Source organism: Lepus europaeus, chromosome 5 (assembly GCF_033115175.1).
Source record: "Lepus europaeus isolate LE1 chromosome 5, mLepTim1.pri, whole genome shotgun sequence".
Lineage (NCBI taxonomy): Eukaryota > Metazoa > Chordata > Mammalia > Lagomorpha > Leporidae > Lepus > Lepus europaeus.
In genome coordinates, this window is record NC_084831.1 from 139,170,447 (window position 1) to 139,197,662 (window position 27,216).

The 27,216-nt window shown below is 47.9% G+C and overlaps 3 protein-coding genes across 7 annotated transcripts in view; 2 read left to right on the top strand and 1 right to left on the bottom strand.

The window, feature by feature from the left end:
* Positions 1-899: 899 nt before the first annotated feature.
* The window catches only part of REPIN1 (replication initiator 1), a 33,348-nt gene continuing 7,031 nt past the window's right edge, over positions 900-27,216 (top strand). Inside the window, exon 1 of the mRNA XM_062192834.1 lies at positions 900-935. The gene's annotated coding sequence lies outside the window, so the exon portion shown is untranslated. The remainder of the gene's footprint in view (positions 936-27,216) is intronic.
* Positions 921-2,410, top strand: LRRC61 (leucine rich repeat containing 61). The gene has a single exon (XM_062192838.1). The coding sequence runs from the start codon at positions 923-925 to the stop codon at positions 1,700-1,702; it is 780 nt and encodes a 259-aa protein (XP_062048822.1). The 5' UTR covers positions 921-922; the 3' UTR covers positions 1,703-2,410.
* Positions 2,391-5,407, bottom strand: RARRES2 (retinoic acid receptor responder 2). Of its 5 annotated transcripts, none has more exons than XM_062192842.1 (7): positions 5,306-5,397; positions 4,811-4,887; positions 4,249-4,446; positions 3,929-4,033; positions 2,974-3,069; positions 2,634-2,765; positions 2,391-2,508 (listed from the first exon to the last, which is right to left on the bottom strand). In XM_062192842.1, the coding sequence occupies exons 3-6, from the start codon at positions 4,420-4,422 to the stop codon at positions 2,643-2,645; spliced, it is 498 nt and encodes a 165-aa protein (XP_062048826.1). In that variant the 5' UTR covers positions 4,423-4,446; positions 4,811-4,887; positions 5,306-5,397; the 3' UTR covers positions 2,391-2,508; positions 2,634-2,642. The 5 variants fall into 5 exon arrangements, with proteins under 5 accessions (XP_062048826.1, XP_062048824.1, XP_062048825.1 ...); XM_062192840.1 differs by having other exon boundaries at positions 5,252-5,355; XM_062192841.1 differs by lacking the exon at positions 4,811-4,887 and having other exon boundaries at positions 5,306-5,407.

A 27,216-nucleotide genomic window follows, 5' to 3' on the forward strand; every position in this document is an offset into this window, starting at 1 on the left:
TGCCTTCATTGGGGTCTGTGTCTCCTGTTTTTATGACAGCAACAGATTTCTGGTATCTCAATTTCTCTTGAGCCTAGGCCTGGCCAGAGTCTACAGGGCTGGGGAGGTCTGCTCTTGTTTTCCTCTCTGCTTCAGCCTTGACCGCCTGTGGGCAGTGTCACCACCGTCCCTCTCAAGGCCTCCTCCCTCTAGTACCGCAGTTGCATACCAGCACCTGGCTCATACCTTCCCACTCCACTGCTCCTCCCCCACCTTTCTGCAGCCAACTTGGGTGCCCCTGTCTCTCCCTCCAACACAGATTCCACCTACCCCCGCTTGCCCTTTTGGGCAATGATGTCATATTTGCAGCTGGCACAGTACTTTCTGGTACATAATCAGTGCTGTTCTGTTGACCTCTGACCTGCCTGAGCAATAGAGCCAGTCTGGGCAGTCAGCAGTGGGGTGGGGGTAGGGGTGGAGGGACCCCATCCTGCCTGGCTTGCCTGTCTTCCCTCCCTTGACCTCAGTTTCTCCTTCTAGTACTAAAGGCTGATCGCTACAGCTTAGGCCCTATAGCTGCAGCTGGATGCAGGTACAACATGACCTACATAATCAGGAAGCCATTTTGAATTTGTTGCTAATGTTAGGAAAAAATTGAGGTAACATTTTTGAGTGAATAAGACAAGGGTGGGTCATACTTCCTGCTGTCACCTGCTATACAGGGCACAAGTACTGCTTGGGGGAGAACTGCCTGACTGTTTAATTATGTCTCCTTAGGAACCTGCTGGCCCTCAAGCAGGGTCGGATACAGCCCTCCCAGCACTGATCCAGGGAGAGTTGAAGGTGCCTTTTTTTGGTACAGCATCCGGCTGACCCCCAGTTACACCCTGGTCCCTGTGACGGCACTGCCAGGGCCCAGGGCATCTGAAGTGACTTCTGCCTCATGGAGCCTCCAGGTGAGAAGCTGGGAGAGGCTGACGGGCTGCACATCACGCCCCAGCTGCTGAAGTTGCACACAGGCGAGTTTGCCCTGGAGTCCATCCTGCTGCTGAAGCTGCGAGGCTTGGGGCTGGTGGACTTGGGCTGCCTGGGAGAGTGCCTGGGCCTCGAGTGGCTGGACTTGTCAGGCAATGCACTCACCCAGCTGGGCCCACTGGCCTCCCTGCGCCAGCTGACCGTGCTCAATGTTTCCAACAACCGGCTGACAGGGCTGGAGCCACTGGCAGCCTGCGGGAGCCTGCAGAGTCTCAATGTAGCAGGTAACCTGCTGGCCACTCCTGGCCAGCTGCAGTGTCTGGCCGGGCTGCGAGGCCTGGAGCGCCTGCGGCTCCGGGACCCGTTGGCCCGGCTCAGCAACCCACTGTGTGCCAACCCCTCCTACTGGGCTGTGGTCCGAGAACTGCTGCCTGGCCTCAAAGTCATCGACGGTGAGCGTGTCACAGGGCGTGGCAGTGAGCTCTACCAGTTGTGCCGAGACCTGGACAGCTCCTTGCTGCCCAGCTCTAGCCCAGGTCCCAGAGCCCCGGAAGCCCAGCCCTGGGTGGAGCCAGGATATTGGGATGCCTGGCCCACCCAGAGCAGCTCCATCCTGGAGGAGGCGTGCCGGCAGTTCCAGGACACGCTGCAGGAGTGCCATGACCTGGACCGCCAGGCCAGTGACTGCCTGGCCCAGGCCGAGCAGGCCCTCAGTCCTGCAGGCACCACCTCTTCCTTTGTCTTCTGAATGCTCCCCATGGCTCCAGACAGCCTGCTAGACAGCCTCACTGTCCGGATCTGCCTTCCCTGCCTCTGCACTTCCCCTGTTGCTGGTCACTGGTTCTGTACTGAAGGCAGCCCCTCTCCCACTCCCTCTCCCTCCCTCCATGTCCTGCAAGGAGGCACCTCCAGAGCGGCCCTTAGCAGCCATAAGGGCTCTCCGCAGGCAGCCAGCACAAGCATCTTAAGACAGGCAGGCGAGGGTCTGCAGCTGCTCCAGACCAAGACTTCATGGAAGGACTTAACTTCTCTTAAGACTACCAGTGACTAAAACAGATGGACGGACAAGTCTCCCATTGCTAGCAGAGAATATGCTTGGCGTCTACCCACCTTCCACATCTGCCTGTCTGGATGTCTGGGCTGTGGCCCCATCCTGTGTTTCTCTGTTGTCACCCACTTGTCTCTACTAAACAGCTGTTTCTGTGTGCATCACTGCCTGTCATTCCACTTGGGCCAGCTTGGTCTTTGGGCTCCTCAATCTCTACTCTCCCTGTCTAAGAGGATCTTCTCACCCAACTTCTGCCCAGGCCCAGATCCTGCTTCCTGGTGTCCAACAGGAGGGTCTTACACATGTGCATGCAAGTTTGTGCACACAGACACCTCGTCCCAATGCTGCCTGCAGACAGATAACGAGGGAACAGGGGCAACACAAAGAGTAGAGAGAACCAGCTTGGAGAGCAGTTTTATTAGCTCAAGATATGGGAGCGTGTGCCCAGGAGGATGGAGTCTTCCGCTGTGTACTGCCTGCAGCTGTCCAGGAAGCCTGAGGAGATTCTAGAGGGAAGGGAGAAAACAGATTTGGACGTGAGGGAGGCTGTTTTGGTCCCCGTCCCAGCCTTCTTCCCAGGGTCCTAATTCATCCCCTCTGCCTCCCACAGCCCACTCCTCTGGCCGCCTACCAGTCAGGCTCAGCTTGGGGGCAGGGCTTTGAAGAAGGCGAACTGTCCAGGGAAGTAGTAGCTGTGGGGGTCCTCGCCAGCCCGCTCCACTCTACTGCACTGGGTTCCCTGGTGCTCCTCCAGTTCCTCCTGCTGGCACCAGAAACTGTTCAAGCATTGTCTGGAGGGCAGGCAGGGCCCACCTCCAGATCCCCTGGGGAATGTTTGGACCAGGCCCAGGGCCCCTTCTTGCCTCTTTCCCAGCTCCTCCCTCTTTGCCCCGGTCTTCCCCCTATTTTCCTCCAGTCAGCCTCTCCTGCAGGCCCTATCTCTGTCCATCTTTTCAGCCCCCTCTTCTCACCCTTCGGGTCTGTGTCTGGATGGGGCAGTGCACCATCCTGCCCAGCACTTTATCTTCAGGATCCAGTTTGATGCAGGCCAGGCATTTCCGCTTCCTCTGCGGGGAGGGGGTGGGGTGAGGCATGGGATGAGGAGAGGAAACTAGTGAGAGAGACAGGCAGCACCCCAAGGATGGAAGCTGGGGGCTGCCCACAAGGGAGGCTGGCTCCCCTGGCAGGCCCTGGTGTGGAGGGGCAAGAGGCCTGGGAAATCTCAGAAAGCAAGCAATCCTACAGTTTTCAAGCTATGGAACTTTAATATGTGTAGGCAGGAATCCTTCCTTACAAGTGTGTTTGCACATGTGTGTGTGTGCAAGCATGTGAAGGCAAGAACTGTCCCCAGATGGGCTCTCTCCATCTGACTTCCACTAGAACTACTCTGCTGCCACCTGTTTGCATTTCCTCGTTGGAAATTTCCTCATTGGAACCAACATCCTGGAACTTTTGAGAAAATCTACAGAAGGAGCTGAGGTCTTCATGGGACTTACAAAGCCCAGGCCTGTGGCTCAGAGAGTGGGAACCAGAACCCAGAAAGCTGCGCTGCAGCCCAAGGAGGGTTCCCACAGTTGCAGATGTGCCCTAGGGTGGCTATTGACAGTTGAGGCTGACTGTGAATCTGCCCAGGCCAGGGCCATCTCCACCTGCTGGCCTGGGCTGGGTGTCAGTCAAACCTTATGCCATGGGCTGCTTCTGCCAGTGCCCTAGGCCTGAGAGGTACTCAGAGGTGGACCTCATCATGATGAAGACGAGTCCTCGGGGTCACCCACCTCTCCCTGTCCACCCTCAGCCACAGGATGAGCCCCTTTTGTTTTTAGGGAGGCTCCTCACAGCAGGGTCTCCTACCTGTGGCCTCGCTCAACCTCCTGGTTCCGCACACTCACACCCAACATGTGGTCCGAGACACGCAGCTTCACTCACCCCATTGGGCTTCACTTTGCACTCAGGTTTCTTCCAGTCCTTCTTCCGGCAGTTCGTCTGCTGAAGCTTAAATTCCAGTCTCACAAAGGTTCCAGCTGGGAAGGGCTGTGGACAGACAAGCAAGAACAAGACAGGAAGTCCAGAAGCCAGCAGAGTGGGCAGAGTGGCTCTGGATGTGAGATACACAGTGAAAAGTACAGTGGAGGAGGTGGTGAGCTGGGGGCTCACGGAGCCCAAGCAGTTCTGTGCCCACTTCCTGGGTGCTTTATGGTCTCCCAACGTCAGATCTCCCCACTCCCTGCCAGGGCCATGCTCCTAACCGTATCCACAGCACTGTCCACACCAGTCTCCTGGAAGGCCCACTGCACAGGCGGGTGCTTGTGGAATTCCTCCAAGGCCACCTGCAGGCCCTGCTGCTGAGCCCTGGTGAGCTCAGTACTGCTTACACCCACCACGCCCAGCCACAGGGCCACCGGGATCAGCAGCCGTCGCATGGCTTCACCTCCGTCTCCCTGGCCCTGCAAAGCAGTGTGTGCTGTCCTCAGCCTTGGCGCCAGCTAGGGAGTCACCTCCTCCCCTGGCCTGCCCCTCTGGGAGCCATGCCTGCAGAGCTGTGGGCAGAGGTGGAGGAACGGGGCGCCTGCTCTTTGCCAGAATGGCCCTTTCATTCACACCCCCCCTCCCCGCACGCCCCTTCCCGGCACTGTTCCCTAGGGCCAGCAAAGTTTTAGCCAAGTTCTCTGCCAAGAGCCTGGGAAGCAGTCCTTTTGCCCATCGCTGCCCTTCACCTCTTTCCCCCTCCCCACTGGGGGTCTGATTCCCTGCCCTCTGCTGTTCACAGAGCCCCTCTGCTTCCTCCCCCCACCTCAGCCCGCAGCTCACCGCTTGTCCCTCCCAAGTTTCGAATCTCCTGGCTCCTACCCCTCACCGGGAGGCCGACAGCAGGGGAAGAGCAAGGGCTGGAGAATGAATATTTTTGGGAGGACGTAAACATATTGGGAAAGGAGTGTGCGCCCAGGGCGCGGGGAACTGCGGGGTGCTTAACCCTCCTGGCGCTGGCCTTGCCCCTTGCCATCAACACCACCCCTGAGTCCAGGAGGCAGGCGGCTCACCCGGGCCGGGCCCTCCCTTGCCTTGTTCTGGGGCCCCAGTACTCTTCGCCCCCCTTCGGATCCTGTCCCCTAGTCCACGGTTAGGGCTGCCTGAGGGGGTGACATCGCCCAGAGCCCTGCCCGTACCGGTGGTCTTGGGACCAGAAAGCCACAGATGAGGAAGCTGAGGCCGCCTCCGTGAAAAGCTGTGGCTGCAAAGCAAGGGCTTTACCGTAATCGGACCCCGGAGCCGTTCCTCCGCCGCCCGCTCTCCTGCCGTCCTCACCTCCCTCACGGAGCCTTCGGGGTCTCTCCCCGCCTTCCCGCGGGACTCTTGGCCTCGGCTGTCAGCCCTCCCGTCTCCTCGCCCCTCCCTCCGCCCCCGCAATCCCACCTTCTGGCCCCTCCAGCAACTGCGGCTCCTCCCACCCGGGCGGGGCCCCTTTCCAGCCCGCCCAGCTCCCTTCGGGCTGGGTCGCGCAGCCGGACCCTGACCGCGGGCCGGGCGGCGCACCCGGTCAGTCAGGCCACCCAGGCAGCACGCCCGGCCCAGCCCGCCTCGGTCCCACCCCGCCCGGCTTAGGGGCCAAGCCTTGCGCGGTCTCTCCGGGGTGGGCCCCTGCTCCCTGCAGGGCTTTCCGTGTCCCGCCCAGGTAGCACTGCACTTCCTTGGGTCCTTCTGCAGTGCCTTTCCGGAAACAGACTCCCTCAAAGCAGAGGAGCACTTCAGGGGCCCTTGGGGCTCTTGCCCTGGCCTCCCACGCCCTAAACCGCACGGAGGAGGACGGTTCTTCCTTCAAGGCTGCCCCCGGTGTCTGATAGCCTCTGTCCCTCGCAGACAGAGATGCCCAGTCTGGACGCTGCCTGCGCCTTCCCTGGCCCACTGCTCATGTCCCATCCTTGGCGACCCCTCGGGGGTCTCCTGTGGGATGTTGGGAGCCTTCAGGGATGGTGGAATGGCATGCTGGGGGAGACTCGGAGAAGACTGTCCACGTGCGAGTCCAGCTGCTGGAACTAAGCCTGCGGAAGCTCTGGGACTCTGCCTGTCACAGCAACCACCGTTTATTGAGTTCCCAGCCCCGTGCTAATCACCGGAAACACAGGCTCTTGCTTAACTTCCTGAATCTCTCTGAGCTTTTATCTGTAAAATGACGATCACAAGCCTTAGCCTAAAGGGTTGCATTGGTGATTAAATGGGGAAACGTGGAAAGTGACTGAGGATGCCCAGTGTGGAGCACACCCGTGCTTGTCCCGTCCCTGCCCACCCCCTGGTGGCAGTCCCAACCAATGAGCTTTGGCAAACAAAATATAATTCATTGTCTTTTATTTCTTTCAACAGTTCCTTGAACTGGCAATAATTCATAGCATTTGCACTTAAACCCAGAATAGCTTTAACAACTGCATTTATGATACTTGGAGAATCTGTTCAGACAACACATGACCTCACTGTGTACTACACAGTGGAATGAAGTGACATGGAAAGCATCAAATTAGTTTATTTAAAATGTATGAGGGGGCCAGTGCTGTGACATAGAGGATAAAGTCACTGCCTCTGGTGCTTGCATTCCATATGGGTGCTGGTTCAAGTTATGGCTGTTCTACTTCTGATCCAGCTCCCTGCTAATGCACCTGGGAGAACAGCTGATGGCCCAAGTCCTTGATTGACATGGGAGACCCAGAAGAAGCCCCTGGCTCCTGATTTCAGATCGGTCCAGCTCTGGCAGTTGTGGCCATTTGGGGGAGTGAACCAGTGGATGGATGGTCTCTCTCCCTCTCTCTGTAACTCTGCCTTTCAAATAAATAAATCAATCTTTAAAAAAAAAGTGAGAATACTTCAAAAAGTTCCTGAAAATGGAATTTTTTAAAAAAATATTTATTTATTTGAGAAGCAAAGTTACAGAAAGAGGTAGAGAGAGAGAGAAATATCTTCTGTCTGCTGGTTAACTCCCCAGATGGTTGCAAAAGCCAGGGCTGGGCCAGGACAAAGCCAGGAGCCAGGAACTCCAACTAGGATTCCTTTGTGAGTGTCAGGGGCCTGAGCACTTGGGCCATCTTCCACTGCTCTCCCAGGAACATTAGCAGGGAGCTGGATTGGAAATGGAGCAGCTGGGACTTGAATCAGCACCCATATAGGATGTTGGTATTGCAAGCAACAGCTTAACCTGCCATGCCACAATGCTGGCCCCAAAAATGGAATAGTAAAAGATAATATATTTTGATGTAAAACTATTTTGAAATCCATGCATATGAGAGCCCTTGAAAATGTTCATAGAAAATGCATGCTATGAAAAAAGCTATGCATGAATTTCAACCTTTTTTTTTTTTTAAGATTTATTTATTTGAGAGACAGTTACAGTTAGAGAGGTCTTCCATCTGCTGGTTCACTTCCCAAATGGCCACAATGGCCAGAGCTGGGCTGATCTGAAGCCAGGAACTTTTTCCAGTTCTCCCACATTGGTGCAAGGGCCCAAGCCCTTGGGCCATCTACTACTGCTTTCCTAGGCCATCAGCAGAGAGCTGGACTGGAAGACATGAACTGGTGCCCATATGGGATGCTGGTGCCACAGGCGGAGGCTTAGCCTACTATGCCACAGCACTGGCCCCTCAAGCCTTTTCTTTCCCTTCCTTCCTTCCTTCCTTCCTTCCTTCCTTCCTTCCTTCCTTCCTTCCTTCCTTCCTTCCTTCCTTCCTTCCTTCCTTCCTCTCTTTTTCTCTCTCTTTCCTCCTTCTCCCTTTCCTTCACACCAAACAAACATCTCTCAGTCCATTTCCAAAATGCCTTGAATACTCTCCTAAAAGGGACTTGGGAGGGTCAGGCATAGTGGCACACAGTGGGTTAAGCCACTGCTGCTTGGTTCGCATCAGAGTGCCTGGGATCAAGCTGCACCTCCATTTCTAATCCAGCTTCTTGCTAATGTGCACTCCAGGCAGCAGCAAGTGATGGCTCCTGGTCACCCAGATGGGAGACCAAGATGGAGTTCCAGGATCCTGGCTATGTGGGCATTTGGGTTGTCAACCTGCAGATGGAAGATCCCTGTGTGTCTGTGTCTGTGTCTGTCTGTCTCTCTTTCTCTATTTCTGGCTTTCCAATATAAAAATAAACTTTAAAAACGATTTTAGGAAACATTGCAAGTTACAAACTGAACAAAGAGCATTTCTAAAGCTCACTCTGGCAGTGTCTAGGAATAGGATGTGGAAGGGATGTTTGGAGGAGCAGGTTCACTAAACAGATCACCGGAAGCCCTGCACTTGACCTGATCAAGAGCGGCCTTCCTGGGGGGTGGGTGCACAAGTCACACACAGTGTGCAGGGCGTCTAGAGAAGCAGGGCTGGGGAGCGTGTGTTGAGTTTGGTGTAGGTTGGACTGAATGAGTAAGGCTAGGTGCAGGGGCAGTGAGGGGAAGCAGCGGCCAGCGGGTGCTCAGAGGCAGGCAGGCAGGCAGGCAGGAGACTGTTCCTCCTCCCACCAGTCTGCTCACCCCCGGCTAGTCCTTTCCCCTGTGGGCCCCTGTCTTCTCTTTGCAGTCTGGGAAGCATATTTTCCTTTGTTCATTTATGAAGGACACATTTCTGAACATTAAGAGGCAGTGCAGCAAAGGCCATCTGGTGAAGTGCTGTGGTTCCCCAGCTCCTCCGACAGGCTTCAGTTCTCCGTGGCTGGGAGTCTGTCCCTGGTACCAGGTGCTCCTGAAAAGACTTGGAAAAATAGTAACGTCTCCTAGGGCTAAATCCAGAGGCTCCACTTTTATGAATTCTTATAAATTTTTATTTGAAAAGCAGAATAAGAGAGAGAGGGAGAGAAAGAGAGAGAGATCTCCCACCCACTGGTTTACTCCCCAAATGCCCACAATGCATAGCCATGAAGTCAAATTCATCAATCCATGTAGTCATCTGGTATGCTTACTTATTTCATTCTTCTGGAGCTTATAAAAGTGAGGTAGGAAAACAATGTTCCTTTATTCTTTCTCTTCCACAAGTCTGGCCATATATCTCAATACCTTTTATTGAATAATACACTTTTTCCTAAAGATTTGAAAAACATGTATTATATATTTCACTTTTATCATCCATTACATTTAGCATACATTAAATTTTCATAGGTATTTGCACCTATTTTTTTCAAAAAAATTTTTTAAAGATTTATTTATTTATTTGAAAGGCAGATTTACAGAGAGGCAGAAAGAGACAGAGAGAGAGCGGTCTTCCCTCCGCTGGTTCACTCCCCAAATGGCTGCAAACGGATGGAGCCAGGCAGATCTGAAGCAGGAGCCAGGAGCTTCGTCTAGGTCTCCCACGTGGGTGCAGGAGCCCAAGGACTTGGGCCATCTTCTGCTTTCCCAGGCCCAGGCTATAGCAGGGAGCTGGATCAGAAGTGGAGCAGCTGGGACTTGAACCAGCACCCATATGGGATGCCGGCACCGCAGGCGGCAGCTTTACCTGCTACGCTGCAGCACCAGCCACAACATTTTTTAAAATTTATTTTTGTTTTGAATTTGCATTCCATTGATTTGTCTATTCTTTTGCTAATATCACTTTGTTTTAATAATTTAAGATTCTTAATACATTTTCTTATCTAATAAGCCATCTGGCATCTAAGAGGCCAATATTATTCTTATTTTCGTATTTCTGATTGTTCTTCCTTGTATTTTCCACATTAGTGTTAGAAACAATCTGTCTTTTCTTGCTAAATGTAAACATTAAGATAGAGATGATTTACGCTTTTATAATATTGATCCTACCTATCTTTTTTTTCAGGGTTTCTTTCAGATACTTCAGTATCAATTTAAATTTTTTAATATATTTTTTGTGTTTCTTTTACTAGTTTATCTCTAGGAATGTAAGGTTTTTTCCTTAACATAAATGGGATTTTAAGAAATTATATTTTCTGGGGCTGGCGCTGTGGCTCAGCCATCTGCAGTGCTGGCATCCCATATGGGCACCAGTGAGAGTCCCAGCTGCTCTGCTTCCAATCCAGCTCTCTGCTATGGCCTGGGAGAACAGTAGGAGATGGCCTAAGTGCTTGGACTCCTGCGCTCCTGGCTCCTGGCTTCAGTCTGCCAACCCTAGCTGGTGCAGTCATTCGGGAAGTGAACCAGCAGATACAAGATCTCTCTCTATGTCTCCTCTCAGCCTGTAACTCTTTCAAATAAATAAATATTTTTAAAAAGTAAATTATATTTTCTAATTATTTTCTGTATAAGAAACCTATTGAGTCTGCGTATTTTTTTTAAAGATTTATTTATTTATTTGAAAGGCAGAGTTACACAGAGAGAAAAGGAGAGGCAGAGAGAAAGAGGTCTTCCATCCTTTGGTTCACTCCCTAATTGGCCTCAGCAGCCAGAGCTGTGCTGATCTGAAACCAGGAGCCTGGAGCTTCTTCCTGGTCTCCCACATGGGTGCAGGGGCCCAAGGACTTGGGCCATCTTCTACTGCTTTCCCAGGCCATAGCAGAGAGCTGCCTTAGCAGCTGGCCATAGCAGAGAAGTGGAGCAGCTGGGACTTGAACCAGCGCCCATATGGGATGTTGGCACTGCAGGCAGTGGGTTTACCCGCTACACCACAGCACCGGCCCCAAGTATGCCTATTAATTCTATATCTTATCACTTACTATCTTATTGTTTCTAGTAATTTACTCTATTAATTCTATTGGATTTGACAGGCACACAATCCTACCATTTGCAAATAATGATACTTTTCACTCTGTCTTTCAAATTTATTTTTGTTAAATTTTCATACTGGATAGTATTTCTAGAAAAATGTAAAAGAATAACAATAGTAAAGGACATTCTTTTCTTGATCCTGAATTTGATATGAATATTTCTTATTTTTTCATCAGTAAGTATACTGGAGTACACACACACACATACATACATACATACATACATACATACATATACATAACTAATTTGGGCGTCACTTGGCTAGATTAAGGAATATCTAGACCCGGAGAATTGGTAAAGCAGTACCCCAGGTTGTGTCTGTGAGGCTGTTTCTGGAGGAGATTGGCATGCAAGGTAGTGGACTGAGTGGGGAAGACCAGCCCTCGGTTGGATGACCAGTACCACATCGGCTGGAGTCCCAAAGGCAAAGAAAAGTCTCCCACCCCTCTCCCTCTCTCTTCTCCTCCCCCTCCCTCTGCCTGTTCCCCCCTCCCTCTCCCTTTCCTGGAGCTAGCAACTCACCTCCTGGACTTGCACACTTGTAACTCCAGGACTCCCACCAACATCCCACTCTCCAGCCCAGGGTCTCAGATCAGCTTCCTTGATTCTGAGGCTTCTGGACTTAGACTGAGCCAGGCTACCTTCATCCCAGCTTGCAGGAGGCCTATTGTGGGACTTCTCAGCTGCTATAACCCATCTATCTATCTATCTATCTATCTATCTATCTATCTATCTATCTATCATCTATCTATCCATACATTCATACATACATACATCTATGTCTATCATCTATCCATCTATATCTATCCATCTATAGCTACCTACCTATCTTTTATCTATTTATATTATAGTTTATATATCTATCCATCCATCTAACCACCTACTTCTCTATCCTATTGCTTCTGTCTCTCAGGGGGAACCTTGACTAATACAATATATAATCATGAAAAAGTAACCACAATTTATTATCAATACATTTTATTTTTTAATTAAAGGAAGGTACTGCATTTTCTCAATGCATCTTTGGCAATGATTATATGGGGCTTTTCTCCTTGATTGATTAATGTTATATCTTATATCAATGGATTTTCTTTTTCCTAATTTAAGCTTAAAATTATTTGTTCCTTCCATTTCTTCTCCAAAAGTTCAGGTTATTTTTCCCACTTTCTAGAGTTAACATTTCACTTTTTTTTTCCTAGTTAAAAGGAAAACTAGTTTTCACTTCTAAAGATATAGTGCACAGGTTCTGATCTATAATTTCCATCATTGTTATTTTTAGGAAATATTCAATTTGTTTTATTTCCTCTTTGATCCAGGAATTATTTTAGAATGGAATTTTGCTTTCTTATCCTCAAGGGATTTTTATAATTTCTGGTTTTATTATTAATGTCTTTTAAAATAATCAAGTTAATAGAATATATAAGAAATGCATGCTGTGATTAAAAGTGCAATCTCAGGGCAAGTGTTTTGTGGTGCAGCAAATTCTGCTCCTGGGGACACCTGCATCCCATTTTGGAATGTCTGATTTAAGTCTCTCCTGTTCTGTTTCTGATCCTGGCTTACTGAAAATGTGTACCCTGGAGGCAGCAGAAGATGGCTTGCATGCTTAGACCCTTGCTATCCAAGATAAAAAAAAGTCAGCATAAAATTTCAAAAGACAATGATTGCAACACAGCTTTCAGAGACAAAGAATTGCAAATGTTTTTCAAACTGGTGAAACAAGGCCCAATAGCACAAGTAGATAACACAAGTAGAGGAAGCAAATTTAAATCAACGTCTCAGACTAGCAAAGATAAGAAGCCTGTTAGCAGCTGGGGGGTGGGGAACAGGCACTCTCATTGTGAGGAGTAACCTGGCACATTCTTTACGAAGCAATGTGGCAATCCCTGCCCAAGGAAAAATGCAGATATCTGTTGACCCAGCAATTACACTCTTGGTCATTCATCTCTATCCTGTGTTCACATGTGTGTAAATATGTGAGTATGAAAGAAGTCCCTGCAGCATTATTTGTAGTGGCAAAATATCAGAATTAGTTGAATATTAATCAGTATGGCAAATACTCAACAAAACCCTGCACACATTAAAAATAATGATGGGGTCAATGCTGCGGCACAGCAGGTTAAAGCCAGGTCTGCAGTGCCAGCATCCCATATGGGTGCCAGTTCAGGGCCTGGCTGCTCCACTTCTGATCCAGCTCCCTGCTAATGTGCCTGGGAAAGCAGAAGAGGATGGCTCAAGTCCTTGGGCCCCTGCACCCACATGGGAGACCAGGAAAAAGCTCCTGGCTCCTGGCTTTGGGTAGCTTCAGCTCTGGCTGTTGCAGCCATTAGGGGAGTGAACCAGTGGATGAAAGACTTTCTCTCTCTCTCTCTGTCTCTCTCTCTGTGCCTCTGCCTTTCAAATAAACAAGTAAAGAAATCTTAAAAAATTATTTACATATATAAAAATGATGTCATAGGGGTGGGTGTTCAGCAGAGCAGTTAAGATACTGCTTGGGATGCCTGCACGCCATATCAAAGTGACTAGGTTTGAGTATCAGCTCCACTCTTTTTTTTTTTTTTTAAAGATTTATTTATTTATTTGAAAGGCAGAGTTCCAAAGAAGCAGAAGCAGAGAGAGGTTTTCCATCTGCTGGCTCACTTCGTAGATGGCTGCCATGGCTGGAGTTGGGCTGATCTGAAGTCAGGAGCCAGGAGCTTCTTCCTGGTCTCCCATGCAGGTGCAGGGGCCCAAGGAATTGGCCATATTCTACTGCTTCCCCAGGCCATAGCAGAGAGCTGGCTTGGAAGTAGAATAGCTGGTCTCGAACCAGTGCCCATATGGGATGCTGGCACCGTAGGCAGTGGCTTTACCCATTATGCCACAACGCCAACCCCTCAGCTCCACTCTTGATTCCAACTTTCTGCTAATGCATACTCTGGGAGGCAACAAGTGATGGCTCAAGTAGTTGCGTCCTTGCTACTCATGTGGGAGGCCTGGACTGAGTTCCAGTCTCCTGGCTTTGGCCTCAGGCAAGGTCAATTGGGAAAATTTTGGGAGTGAGCCAGTGGGTGGAACTCTCTCTCTCTCTCTCTTTCTCTCTCTGGGATACGCTGTTAATTGAAAAGCAAGATGTAAAATAAGGTATGCAGTGTGGCATGGTTTTGTCCCTGTCAGGGTTTTTGTTTTTATATCAGAATCAGCACTTAAGGCATTCGGATCTGGCTGAAGAGCCCATGAGAGTATTTAGGCATGGAAAGCCAAGACACTCTGGCAAAAAAAAAAAAAGACCTATATGAGATCCCAGTGGAAAGAACAGGTCATTAAAGAAGGAGGTACCTTTCTCTGAAGGGAGGAGAGAACTTCCACTTTGACTATGACCTTGTCTAATTAAGATCAGAGTTGGTGAACTCAAAAGGCCTCCATAGCCTTGGCAACTCATGACTAGAGCCTAGGGTGATTACTGACGCCATAAACAAGAGTGTCAATTTATTAAGCCAACAACAGGAGTCACTGTGCACTTACTCCTCATGTGGGATCTCTGTCCTTAATGTGTTGTACATTGTGATTTAATGCTATAACTAGTACTCAAACAGTATTTTACACTTTATGTTTCTGTGTGGGTGCAAACTATTGAAATCTTTACTTAATATATGCTAAATTGATCTTCTGTATATAAAGATAATTGAAAATGAATCTTGATGTGAATGGAGGGGCGGGGGAGTGGGAAAGGGGAGGGTTGTGGGTGGGAGGGAAGTTATGGGGAGGAAAAAGCCATTGTAATCCATAAGCTGTACTTTGGAAATTTATATTTATTAAATAAAAGTTTAAAAAAAGATTTATTTATTTACTTGAAAGGCAGAGTTACAGACAGACAGGCAGAGAGACAGAGACAGAGACAGAGAGAGAGAGACAGAGAGAGAGAATCTTCCATCTGCTGATCACAACGGCCAGAGCTGTGCTGATCTGAAGCCAGGAGCTAGGAGCCTATTCCAGGTCCCCTACATGGGTGCAGGGGCCCAAGCACTTGGGCCATTTTCTATTGCTTTCCTAGGCCAAAGCAAAGAGCTGGATCAGAAGTGGAACAGCTGGGTCTTGAACCTGCGCCCATATGGGATGCCAGCACTGCAGGTGGTGGCTTTACCCACTACACCACAGTACTGGCCCCTCTGTGAGCACCTGAACACACACATATGCTTGCCCAGCACTGGGTCATTCTGGAGAAATCCACGAGGAACAACTCAGAATGGTAGACTCCAAGGGAGCTAACTGGGGGATGAGGAGTCCTTTTTTCACTTTATATAGACTTTTTTTTTTTTTTTTTTTAGTGCTGTGTAAGGTTTACAGAAAAATTGCACAGAAAGTACAGAGTTCCCTTTGCTGCCTCTCCATTCCCGAATTCTTCTGTTGGTACCTTTTGCACTGGTGTGCTTACATGTTACAGTTGGTAACCTAGTACTATTGTTCACCAAGGTCTACAGTTTGCAGTAGTGTCCACCCATGTCATACATTCTGTAGGCTTGAACAGAGGGATAATGGTGCGGAGCCCCCACACAGCGTGGCTTAGAGTCCCCCAAGTCATCTGAACACTATGTCTTCAGCTCTCCCTCCCTGGCAACCACTGAATTTGATATTTTTCCAGACATCCTATGGTTGAAATTATTCTTCATTTCCTTTGGAATTGGTTATTTTTTTCCATGTGTATATATGACTTTAATAAAAAAAGCTGAATTTTCATTAAAAGAATACAGGCATGTGTTTTTTTTTTTTTTTAAAGATTTTATTTATTTTATTTGAGAGGTAGAGTTACAGACAGTGGGAGAGACAGAGAGAAAGATCTTCCTTCCACTGGTTCACTCTCCAAATGGCTGCAACAGCCGGATCTTCGCCAATCCAAAGCCAGGAGCCAGGCACTTCTTCCTGGTCTCCCACGTGGCTGCATGGGCTCAAGGTCTTGGGCCATCCTCCATTGCTCTTTCAGGCCATAGCAGAGAGCTGGATTTGAAGAGGAGCAACCGGGACTAGAACTGGGGCCCATATGGGATGCCAGCGCCGCAGGTGGAGGATTAACATACTGCGCCACAGCGCCAGCCCCCAGATGTGTGGTTTCATGTCTAGAAAACCATCATGGAGTTGGCAGAACAGTGCAGTGAGCTAAGGGCCCCTTGTGATGCCATCAACCCATACCAGAGTGTCCATTTGAGTTCTAGCTATTCCGCTTCTGATCCAGTTCCCAGCTAATGCCCCTGGGAAAGCAGTGAAGATGGCCCAGGGCATGGGAGACCTGGATGGCATGCTGCAACTCCTGGCTGCGGCCTGGTCTAGCCCTGGCCGTGGTGACTATTTGGGAGAGTGAATCAGCAGATGAAAGATTTCTCTCTCTCCCTCTCCCTCTCTCTCTCTCTCTCAGTGTGTCACTATTTCAAATAAATGAATTAAATATATTTAAAAAAAAAACCACCTTTATTCTACGTTACATTTGAATTATAGTCTCTGTAGGTGAAGGAGTCCACCTTGGCAACTCCTCTTCCCTGCACTGACTTCCCTCCGGCACACGCGCCCATTCCTGGTCCTTTGATTGGGACAGGCCTGCTTGCACACTTCTGTCTCCAGGCTCTGAGGAATCTTTGCATTATTCATAGATAATTTCCTCCCCCATTTCATCTTCCTGGAATGCTCACTAGTGGCATTGGAATTCCAAGACTGATTCCTTAGATCTCATCTTTTCTCCCCTCCTCTCTCTGTAGTTTTCCTGTCACTATGTGAAATGTTTTTGACCTTCTTTGTAAACTTTTACTTTTAGATTTAAATTTCAACTACAGAGTTTTTTTTTTTTTTTAAGATTTATTTATTTATTTGAAAGAGTTACACAGAGAGAGGAGAGGCAGAGGGAGACAGGTTTTCCACCCAGTGGTTCACTCCCCAATTGGTTGCAACTGCTGGAGCTGCGCAGATCCGAAGACAGGAGCCAGGATCTTCTTCCGGGTCTCCCACGTGGATGCAGGGGTCCAAGCACTTGAGCCATCTCCTACTGCTTTCCCAGGCCATAGCAGAGAGCTGGATCAGAAGTGGAGCTGCCAGGTCTCAAACTGGCCCCCAAATGGGATGCTGGCGCTTCAGGCCATGGTGTTAACCCACTGAGCCACATTAAAAGTTCTTTCCTTTTTTTTATTTTTATTTTTATTTATTTATTTTTTTGACAGGCAGAGTGGACAGTGAGAGAGAGAGACAGAGAAAAAGGTCTTCCTTTTGCCGTTGGTTCACCCTCCAATGGCCGCCACGATAGGTGCGCTGCGGCCGGCGCACTGCGCTGATCCGATGGCAGGAGCCAGGTGCTTCTCCTGGTCTCCCATGGGGTGCAGGGCCCAAGGACTTGGGCCATCCTCCACTGCACTCCCTGGCCACAGCAGAGAGCTGGCCTGGAAGAGGGGCAACTGGGACAGGATTGGTGCCCCGACCGGGACTAGAACCCGGTGTGCCGGCGCCGCAAGGCGGAGGATTAGCCTAGTGAGCCGCGGCGCTGGCCAAAAGCTCTTTCCTTTTAAAGACGCTCATCCATATTTTGAAAATGCCATCTTGTGACTATGGCAATGGTTTTTTAGAAGTTTCACTGTACTCACTGTTTCAAAGTGTGGTTTAGGGCTTGTAAGTTGGAGGCACTTCACAAAGGCCTGGTTGCCAGCTTTGTGGGCAGCTGGGGCCTTGTCCACAGGCAGGCTGTGTTGTAACATGTGCTGAGTCCAGTTCGTTTTTTTCTTTGCATAATCCTAGATGTCAGTATTCACCCATACATTTTCCCCCCTTTGGACCTGTACAGTTTTTCCATTGAAAACTGTGGACTTTGACCATAACCAGGCTGTTTGTGTGCTGGGTGCCAGTGGAGTCAAGGGGCTGAGAGCCACTGTTTAGCGTAAGACCATGAACTTGATCTCACTGTGTTCCTGCAGGCCTTTCCGTCTCACCTGGCTCCGTGTTTGCAGAGTGAGGCCTCACTCTCCTGCAGTGCTGTCGGACCTTCCTCCATGCCCACGGCTTTACCGGGCTCTGCTGCACTTTGGGCGTCTTGGTCCAGAACCTTTTCAGGGTACAGTGGGTCGAATTCCTTCATTCCTGTGGCTTCCTCCTCCCCGCGGGAATGCTGCTCTGCCCAGTGGGTGACCACAGTTCCTTCATGTGACTTTACACCTCCTTATTCCTTTACTGTCATTTTCATGGTGTTTTGGTGGGGAGGGTAAGGTTGGGATAAACGCATGTGTATCATACACCGGGCTTAAACATGAACGTTAGTACATTTAAGATGTGTGTGTTTATGCGTGAATTTGGGATTGGGGGTGCAGCTTAGACCATAACTGTGTCCTTCCCAAACACGTACGTTGAAGCCCTGCCATGGTCTGTGTCCCACCAGATTTCGTGTTGGAAATTTAACCCCCAACGCAGAGGTGGGATGGCCACAGGGCTCTGCCTTCATGAATGGGTCGGTGCCCTTATACAAGGGTTTATGGAAATGGGTTGATTCTCTTCTGCCACAAGAGCACACAGCGTCTGTCCTCTTTGGCTCCACAGCCTCCTGCCAGCAGGAAGGCCGTCACCAAATGCAGCGGCGTGAACTTGGACTTAGCCTTCAGGAATGTGGGCACATAAATTCCTGTTCATTATAGATTGTCTGATCTCAAGTGGGTTTTGTTGTTTTGTTTTTTGTTGTTTTGTTTTCTTGGTTTGTTTGTTTGTTTGGTAGCAGTGCAAACAGACTAAGGAAAAACCTAACCCAGGTACCTGGGAGTATGACTGGATTTGGAAATAGAGTCTTTTGGGAGAGGCAGTTAAGGTTGAATAGGGTCATGAGGATGGGCCCTGTCCAGTATGACTGGCGTGGTTGTAAGAGGAGAGGACACAGACGCGCGGTGAGAAGGCAGCCAGCCACAGCCACCGAGAGAGGGCTTGGGGGGCAGCCCTGCCAACGTCTCCGTCTTAAGGTCAGATTTCCTGCCCACAGCACTGGAAGATGGTGCACTTCTAATACAGCACTCGCCAGTCTGTGCTATGGTTATGGTAGCCCTAGCACTCTCTCTCTCGGGAAAATTCTTTCTTCTTTCCTCCCTTCCTTTTCTTTTCTTTTTCTTTTTTTTTCTTTTTCTTTTTTTTTTTTTTTTTAAGATTCATTTACTTATTTGAAAGGCAGAGTTACAGAGAGGCAGAGGCAGAGAGAGAGAGAGAGAGGGAGAGAGAGGTCTTCCATCTGCTGGTTCACTCCCCAGATGGCCGCAATAGCCGGAGCTGTGCCAATCTGAAGCCAGGAGCCAGGAGCCACCTCCGGGTCTCCCATGTGGGTGCAGGGGCCTAAGCACTTGGGCCATCTTCTACTGCCTTCCCAGGCCAAAGCAGAGAGCTGGATCAAAAGAGGAGCAGCCGGGACTAGAACAAGCACCCGTATGGGGTGCCAGTGCTGCAGGCCAGGGCTTTAACCTGTTGTGCCACAGCGCCGGCCCCATCCCAAAATCCTTTCTTAAGACTTGGTTTCATGCACTCAACTTTGTTATTTGAAAAGTCACACTTTCTCTGTGTGACACAAAAACCAGTGGTGTTTTGAGAACAAAATCACAGTAAAGGCTAGGATGGTTCATGGTACACTAATTATCAGTAGGCTAATCCTCCGCCTTGTGGCGCTGGCACACCGGGTTCTAGTCCCGGTCGGGGCACCGATCCTGTCCCGGTTGCCCCTCTTTCAGGCCAGCTCTCTGCTGTGGCCAGGGAGTGCAGTGGAGGATGGCCCAAGTCCTTGGGCCCTGCACCCCATGGGAGACCAGGAGAAGCACCTGGCTCCTGCCATCGGAACAGCGCGGTGCACCGGTCTCAGCGCGCCTACCGCGGCGGCCATTGGAGGGTGAACCAACGGCAAAAAAAAAGGAAGACCTTTCTCTCTGTCTCCCTCTACTTTCCACTCTGCCTGTCCAAAAAAAAAAAAAAAAAGAGAGAGATAATTATCAGAACATTATCATTTATCTCCATAAAAGATGACAAATAAGGATGCTTTTTAAATATTTGTGGAAGGAAATGAAATTTAGATTTGGGTAAGTGAATGAACCTCGACAATTAAACTCAGCATAAATCGATAATGAGCACTTATCATTGCTTTGTCAAGGACATTCAACAGAGTAACAAAGAACCTTCACCTTCTAGATCACATAGTGTCAGCTTCGTGAGCGAAAATTGTCCGCATGGAAGTGGTCAGCGTGCGGATCCCATTCTGAGCCCATTAAGCCTCGCCCAGGATTCACCGCCAGAGGGAGACCCTGAGCACAAACTATGCTCTAAACTGCCAGTTCTACTGTTTCTCAAATAACAAGGCTGTGGAATTCTTTTCACAAATATTGACTTGCGGTTGAAGCCCACAGACTTCTCTTAACCCCATTCTGACCAGACTCCGCACCAGCCGGTCGCGCTGGCTTCTAGCGCCTTACGCACGTTTGTCAGAACTCTAAACCCTCGAAAGGCACGGCCGAGAGCAGCGTCTCTGCCCGCGTCTCTGCTCAGCTTAGTTCAGAGGCTCTGCAAATTAAATGTTTCGGGAGTTCCTTTTAAAATTAGCTTTTAAGTGTTAGGACGCTGCTTGAGATGCCGACATCCTTATCGGAGTTGCCTGGGTTCCAATCCTGGCTTCCTGGTAATGCGCACCCAAGGAACACTGCCGGTGACGGCTCAAGTAGCTGGGTCTGTCACCTGTGTTGGAGACTTGGATTGAGTTCCTTCCTGGCTCTTAGTTTGAGCTTGGCTCAGCCGTGGCTGCTGTGGCATTTGGGAGTGACCCAGCAGGTGGAAGTTCTTTCTCCTTTTCTCTCTCTGCCTTTTAAATAAAATGAAAATACATTTACTATACACATTTACTATATACATTTTCTATGTACTTACAATGTATTTGTTTTTGTATACATATATAGTTATATTCTTGTATATATAAGTATTCTATATATTATAATGCATCATATATTAATGTAAATTTAGTATAACTAAAAATTAGTTTTTATTATATTTGTTGAGTGTAGCAACCTAGCAAAATGTTATGTAGTAAACATGTTATATTGTGATTTCTAATAACGTCCAAAAAATAAACTTTCTTAAATGTGTTAAGAGGACATTTTCTTTTCATGTTTTAAGAAAGTGAAAGCAAACCACTTAGGAGGAAATTAGATACCTCCCTGACCAGCTCCCAAGGCACCAAGTTTAACTGTGGCCCAGATTTGGCCTTGGAAGCAGATCAGAGATACTGAATTGAAGCCAGGTTTACACTCAGATTCCTCTAAGTCGCGCAAGTGGTTTTATTGGAAAGAAGTCTGGGAGGAATGAGCTAAGGCTAGGGGTTGTAGTTGTTTGGTAAATGTTTGCAGATGGCATTCACCAACAGCAGTGCCTGCCCCCCACAGGAAACAAAACACTTGAAAATACACCTGCTTCTGCTGCAGTGCAAAGACTTTGCAGAGATTCTGTGTAGATTTTTCTTGCATTTCCAAATCACCTTTAGCTCTTAGTAGCTGTTAAAACAAGCATGGGTACACACTGACTTCATATCCATCGTTTTAATCAAGTTATAGTAGAACTTCGAAGCAGATCTCAGTTTGGACTAGAAAGAGATGTGGGATTACAACAATAGATGAGACTTCACCTTGAAAAGGTAACAAAGTTAATTTCTAATTAGAGTAAGAGTTGCTTTCCTGACGGAGCCACCAAGATGATGGGTGGCAGGTCTTTGCTGGTCCTAAGACCAGATCACCAAGAGGCACCGTGTTGTAAATGTGTTTCACCTCCTTCCACTGAGTATGTGACTCTGCATATCAGGTCCCCGTCATTTCCTTAAAGGTTCTTGGGTTCCAGTTATTGTAACTGGAAAATGTTCCAGACCAAAGAATATGTTGAAGGCTGTTAGAATCAGAATCCTTCAAGGAAATTAAATTTCTGTAGACTTACATTTTTTTCCAGATTCCTGTTCTTTGCTCCACTCAGGTATTGGTTTGGATCTTCCTCTAAGAAAAGATGAAATTTTCTCTCACTGCAAATCCTCCCAGGCCCCCGTCACCTGCTTTGCAAGCAGGAGTCAAGGGAAGACAGTGTGAAGCTTACTGCTAAAGCTACTCAGGCAATTCAGCGTGGCTTGATCAAGTCAACTGAGCACTGGAATTGAGTTTGCAATTACTCATTTGCTTGCTCCACAAACACTTGTTGGGGATGCAGCATGAGCCTCTACTGCAGGACAAGGAGCACTTCAACCTTTTCCTGAAGAATTTTCACATGACCTAGCAAGCCTCCTTTTACCTGAGACTCTAACTTTGGAAGGGTAGGGGACCGTCTGTTGCTGTAACAGAGGATCTGTGACTGGGTGATGTCTAAGTGATAGAAGTGTCTTGTGGCTCACAATCGGGCAGCTGCATCTGGTGAGGGCCTTGTGCTGCTTCATAACATTGTGGGAGTCGGAAGGGCAGATGGGCAGGTGCAGAAGGAAGAGGAAGTGGGTTGCCTTTGCTTTCTAATGAGCCACTTTCATGAGATTGAACCCACTCCCAAGAAAAAGGTACTGACTCCCTAATGACCTAATCACCTCTTAAAATCCCCACTGCCCACCATCAGCACAATGGCAATCAAATCTTTACACGAGTTCCATAACCAAACCACGCAGGGGCCTTCGTCACTTGGTGCCAAGGCTGCTGTGGTGCTTGTTTCTTCAGTGTCTCTAGGTTTGTAGTTGGGCAGGACCTTCGTCATAAAAGGTTAACAAGAGAAAAACAAATTTATTAACTTGTATGTTTCACACGTATGTGGGAGACACCCAGGGAATGAGTAGTTCTCAAAGAAGTGGTTTTGAATCCAGCTTATATCTCCTCTGCAACAGATAACAGCAGACTTTTAGAGAAGTGGAAGGCATGCATCTGGCAGAACCAGGTCAGGAAAGCTCCTTAATGTGGATTGCTCTGGCGTCATCTCCTATGGTTGTCTATGGCAGTTATCGCTGGTTCTCCTCATTCGAGAAGGAAAGTGGGACAGCTTTTTTTTGTAAATGGATGTTCTAATTTTAGGCAAACAGGGCAGACAGCTCACCTGCATGTCCTTAATTGTCTTCAGCTCAAGGGTCCTTCATGTTGGGGCAGCATAGCCCCGTCTCCTTCTGCTTTCTCTTGGTGTCCTCCAGCTGGGAAGGCTCAAAGGCTGGGGGAGTTGCCAGCATGAGGTCTGCCCACTGGATCTGTCCTCCACGGAGGGCAGCATACCCTGTGCTTTCTATCCCATCATGAAGAGGCCAAGGCTGTCTGACAAGGTCAGCAGGAGGTCTATCTCTGCAGGCTGTGAAAATGACAAGCTACAGTCCTCTTGGTGGTTTTAGATTTATTAATAATTATATTCTAAACAAGAAAGCCAGAGTTTCCTGGTGGTTTTGCTGATGATCACTATATTCTTGGAACTGTGAAAAACAACCTCTGCTCAAAATGACCTCAGGGACGGTTGAGCTGTTTGATGGATTAGATCCTCCTAGAGTAATCCAGCTCCTCTGATGCTTCAGTTATCTGCAATAAAAGCCTAGAGGGAATTCTAAACCATCAGATATATGGTATGTAGCTAGACCTGATTTAGGTTAGGGATAAGAGGGTCTTTGGGAAAGGTCTTCAGTCTCCTGCTATAATCCACTTGAGAGTGTGTCTTGACATGGATTAACAACTTGTAAATAAGGGTTAATAATTTAAGCAGCTGAGAAAAACACAAACAGTGGTAAATACTTTAGTATGTGTGGCCTGGTGAAAAGAACATAAAGCAATTACTGAAATCAGTGAGTGAATTTTAAATGAGTTACGAAAACTAAATAACAGTGAGGGGTTATAGAAAGGACAAGTGTAATGAATGGGTTTGTTTGAGCAGGGTGTTATGGTTACTAGTAGAGTTAAACTAAAAGGTAAATGTTCCAACCTTCATAATCAATTTTTACAAAACTAGTAGATGTTCTGATTCTTTTTTTTTAATTAAACTTTTATTTAATGAATATAAATTTCCAAAGTACAGCTTATGGGTTACAATGGCTTCCCCCTCCCAAAACTTCCCTCCCGCCCGCAACCCTCCCCTTTCCCGCTCCCTCTCCCCTTCCAATCACATCATGATTCATTTTCAATTCTCTTTATATACAGAAGATCAGTTTAGTATATATTAGGTAACAATTTCAACAGTTTGCCCCCATATAGCAACACAAAGTGAAAAAAAATACTGCTGGAGTACTAGTTATAGCATTAAATAAGAGTGTACAGCACATTAAAGACAGAGATCCTACATAATATTTTTTTAAAAATTAATTAATTTTCTATGCCATTTCCAATTAACACTAGGTTTTTTTTTTAATTTCCAATTATCTTTATATACAGAAGATCGATTCAGTATATAATTAGTAAAGATCTCATCAGTTTGTACCCACGCAGAAACACAAAGTGTAAAAATACTGTTTCAGTACTAGTTATAGCATCACTTCACATTGGACAACATATTAAGGGCAGATCCCACATGGGATGTAAGTACACAGTGACTCCTGTTGCTGACTTAACAATCTGACACTCCTGTTCATGGCGTCAGTAATCTCCCTAGGCTCTAATCATGAGTTGCCAGGGCTAAAATAACCACTATGTTTTTTTTGTAATCAATTATTATATAATTTAGTGTCACTTTGAGTCTTTGTTTTATTGTATTTTTTTTTTAAAAAGATTTATTTTACTTGGAAGAGTGACACAGAGAGAGAAGGAGAGGCAGAGAGAGAGAGAGAGAGAGGTCTTCCATCCACTGGTTCACTCCCCAATTTGCCACAATGGTCGGAGCTATGCTGATCTGAAGCCAGGAGCCAGGGGCTTCCTTCGGGTCTCCCACGTGGGTGCAGGGGCTAAGGTCATGGGCCATCTTTTATTGCTTTTCCCAAGCCATAGCAGAGAGCCAGATTGGAAGTGGAGCAGCAGGGACTAGAACTGGTGCCTATATGGGATGCTGGCACTGCAGGTGGAGGCTTTACTCGCTACGCCACAGCACTGGCCCCTCTATTGTATCTTAAATATCAAGTAAATCTTTACAATCAAAGAACTTGTTACACAGCTATAGAAATTGGGATTAGGGAGAAATTACACATAGTACAAGGTCAATGGTTTAAAGTGGATGGAAAACAGACTTTGTTATTATAAGGAAGAATCATTAACTTTGTAAGGATCATTAATGAGTGGACATTTGCAAAATTTATGAGAACAGTAAAGAATGTGTAAAATGAACAGCAGATGTAACTTAGGGTATAAAGTCTGGTGCTCTCTCATCAGAGCCATGCCATCAGCCTTGCTGTGAGTGTGTCTCTCATTTCTTCTGCACCGACAACACATCCCACACTTTCGGGAACCCCTGGACCTGCTGGAGCCATACTCTAGCACTATCACCCCCAAACTGTTTGCAAACCCTTGGAAATGAGCCCCAGGGGAGTCCGTCCTGTAAATCTGCCTTTGGACTGCGGTCCCAGGTGAGAGCTAACAATGAGTTCCACTGAGTGAAGTCTTCTCTGTCCTCGTTTGGTCCCTGGTCTTCTCCAGCTTCTCAACAGTCACCCATCCGGAAATGATCAGCAAATATTTGGCTTTCTTTTGTATTAAATACTAACCTGGGGTGGGGTAGGGGGAGTCATTCCATTGTTAAATGAGAGTGAAAAGCCTCTCCGTGTCCTTGCACATTGGGCAAAAACAACATGGACCCCTTCTGTCTGGTTCATGGTGAGGCTTAGCACCTGGCACAGTGGCAGATGGTGGGCACTGATCAAATATTTGCTGGTTGTATCATAAAGTCCAGTGTGGAGGACCAGGACCAGGTATTTGCAAGAGGTAGGTAGGTGTAGGATTCCCTCTTCCAAGTTCGAGGCTGCTTCCAAATACCTGGATATCTTCATAGAGGATTTCTGGAGATGTGTCCTTCTCATCCCTGGCAAGCCCAGCCATCTGACTCCACTGTGGGAAGCAGACACTGTTGGAAAATATGGGTTCTCCAGGGCGCCCCGTCAGTTCTTGCAGTCCTGTGGGCCCCATACCCTGTCCAGTCCTCTGACTCCAGCAAGCATCTCAAAAACAGTCTCCATTGGGCGAGGTCATTTGGCCATGTATTTGATTGTGGGATCAGCCCTTCCTACATCCATCACTAAGACATTCAGAAAGGTGATGTCCCCAAATACCAAGGCCTTGTATTTCTGGCTATCATCAAGGCTCCAGAACCCCTTCACAACTCCCTTGTTACTCATTATCTCTTTGCAGAGCTTAACTCACAGTCCTACTTAAATAAATAAATAAATAAATAAGTGAAATAATAAACTGTTCCTTGACAGTCAAGACAAGGGCTGTTCAAGTAATTGCTTCTTGTAGTGCAGTTTCACTTCTATAGGTTACCTTTTAGATGCTCTGTTGGTTGTCACAGATCAGGGAGAATACAAGGTATTTGTCCCTTTGGGACTGGCTTATTTCACTAAGTATGATATTTTCCAGATTCATCCATTTAGCTGTAAATGACTGGATCTCATTTATTTTAACTGCTGTGTAGTATTCCATAGAGTACATATCCCATAGTTCCTGTATCCAGCCTTCCTTTGATGGACATTTAGATTGATTCCACTTCTTGGCTAATGTGAGTCATTGCTGCTTTCTCTTGCTGTGCATGCCAGCCCACTTCAATTCTTTTCTAGAAGTCACAAGAACCCGACTTTCACCAACAATGTCACCCATCCAGCCTGGCCTAGCCCCTGCTGTTGTAGGAATCTGGGGAGTGAATCAGCAGATGGGAGCTCACTCTGTCCATCTGTCCCCTCCCACCACTTCTATCTGCCTTTCAAATTAGTAAAATAAATGAGTAAAAAATTACATGTAAGAAGTCAGCCACTACCTAATTCTGTAGCCTTGAGGATGTTTCTTGGCGTCTGTGGATTCTGGTTGTCCCATTTGTAAAATGAGACCCAGGAGAGTATTTTTTTTTTTTTTTTATTTTTGACAGGCAGAGTGGACAGTGAGAGAGAGACAGAGAGAAAGGTCTTCCTTTTGCCGTTGGTTCACCCTCCAATGGCCGCCGCGGTAGGCGCGCTGCGGCCGGTGCACCGCGCTGTTCCGATGGCAGGAGCCAGGTGCTTCTCCTGGTCTCCCATGGGGTGCAGGGCCCAAGCACTTGGGCCATCCTCCACTGCACTCCCTGGCCACAGCAGAGAGCTGGCCTGGAAGAGGGGCAACCGGGACAGGATCGGTGCCCCGACCGGGACTAGAACCCGGTGTGCCGGCGCCGCAAGGCGGAGGATTAGCCTGTTGAGCCACGGCGCCGGCCAGGAGAGTATGTTTTACAGGGTTATTGAGAGGGTTAAACAAAGTGAAGTTTATCACCATGCCTGACACAAAAGGAAGACTCCTGAAACCTTAACTATTATCACTACATATTTAGGTAAAAATTGGAGTATTCTCTTATTGCACTGTTGGTAGAAAGATCCACTTTTCTACACAGACTTGACAGATCTTCTACAATAAGCTATGAATATGTTTTGTGA

What these genes read in the sequence shown, in the direction of transcription:
- LRRC61 (XM_062192838.1), top strand. Translation starts at nt 923, where the DNA reads ATGGAGCCTCCAGGTGAGAAGCTGGGAGAGGCTGACGGGCTGCACATC.
- RARRES2 (XM_062192841.1), bottom strand. Translation starts at nt 4,422, where the DNA reads ATGCGACGGCTGCTGATCCCGGTGGCCCTGTGGCTGGGCGTGGTGGGT. An exon ending in TGGACAGTGCTGTGGATACG is followed by an intron (nt 4,034 to 4,248) that starts GTTAGGAGCATG and finishes GTCTGTCCACAG; the next exon opens with CCCTTCCCAGCTGGAACCTT. An exon ending in GCAAAGTGAAGCCCAATGGG is followed by an intron (nt 3,070 to 3,928) that starts GTGAGTGAAGCT and finishes CCCTCCCCGCAG; the next exon opens with AGGAAGCGGAAATGCCTGGC.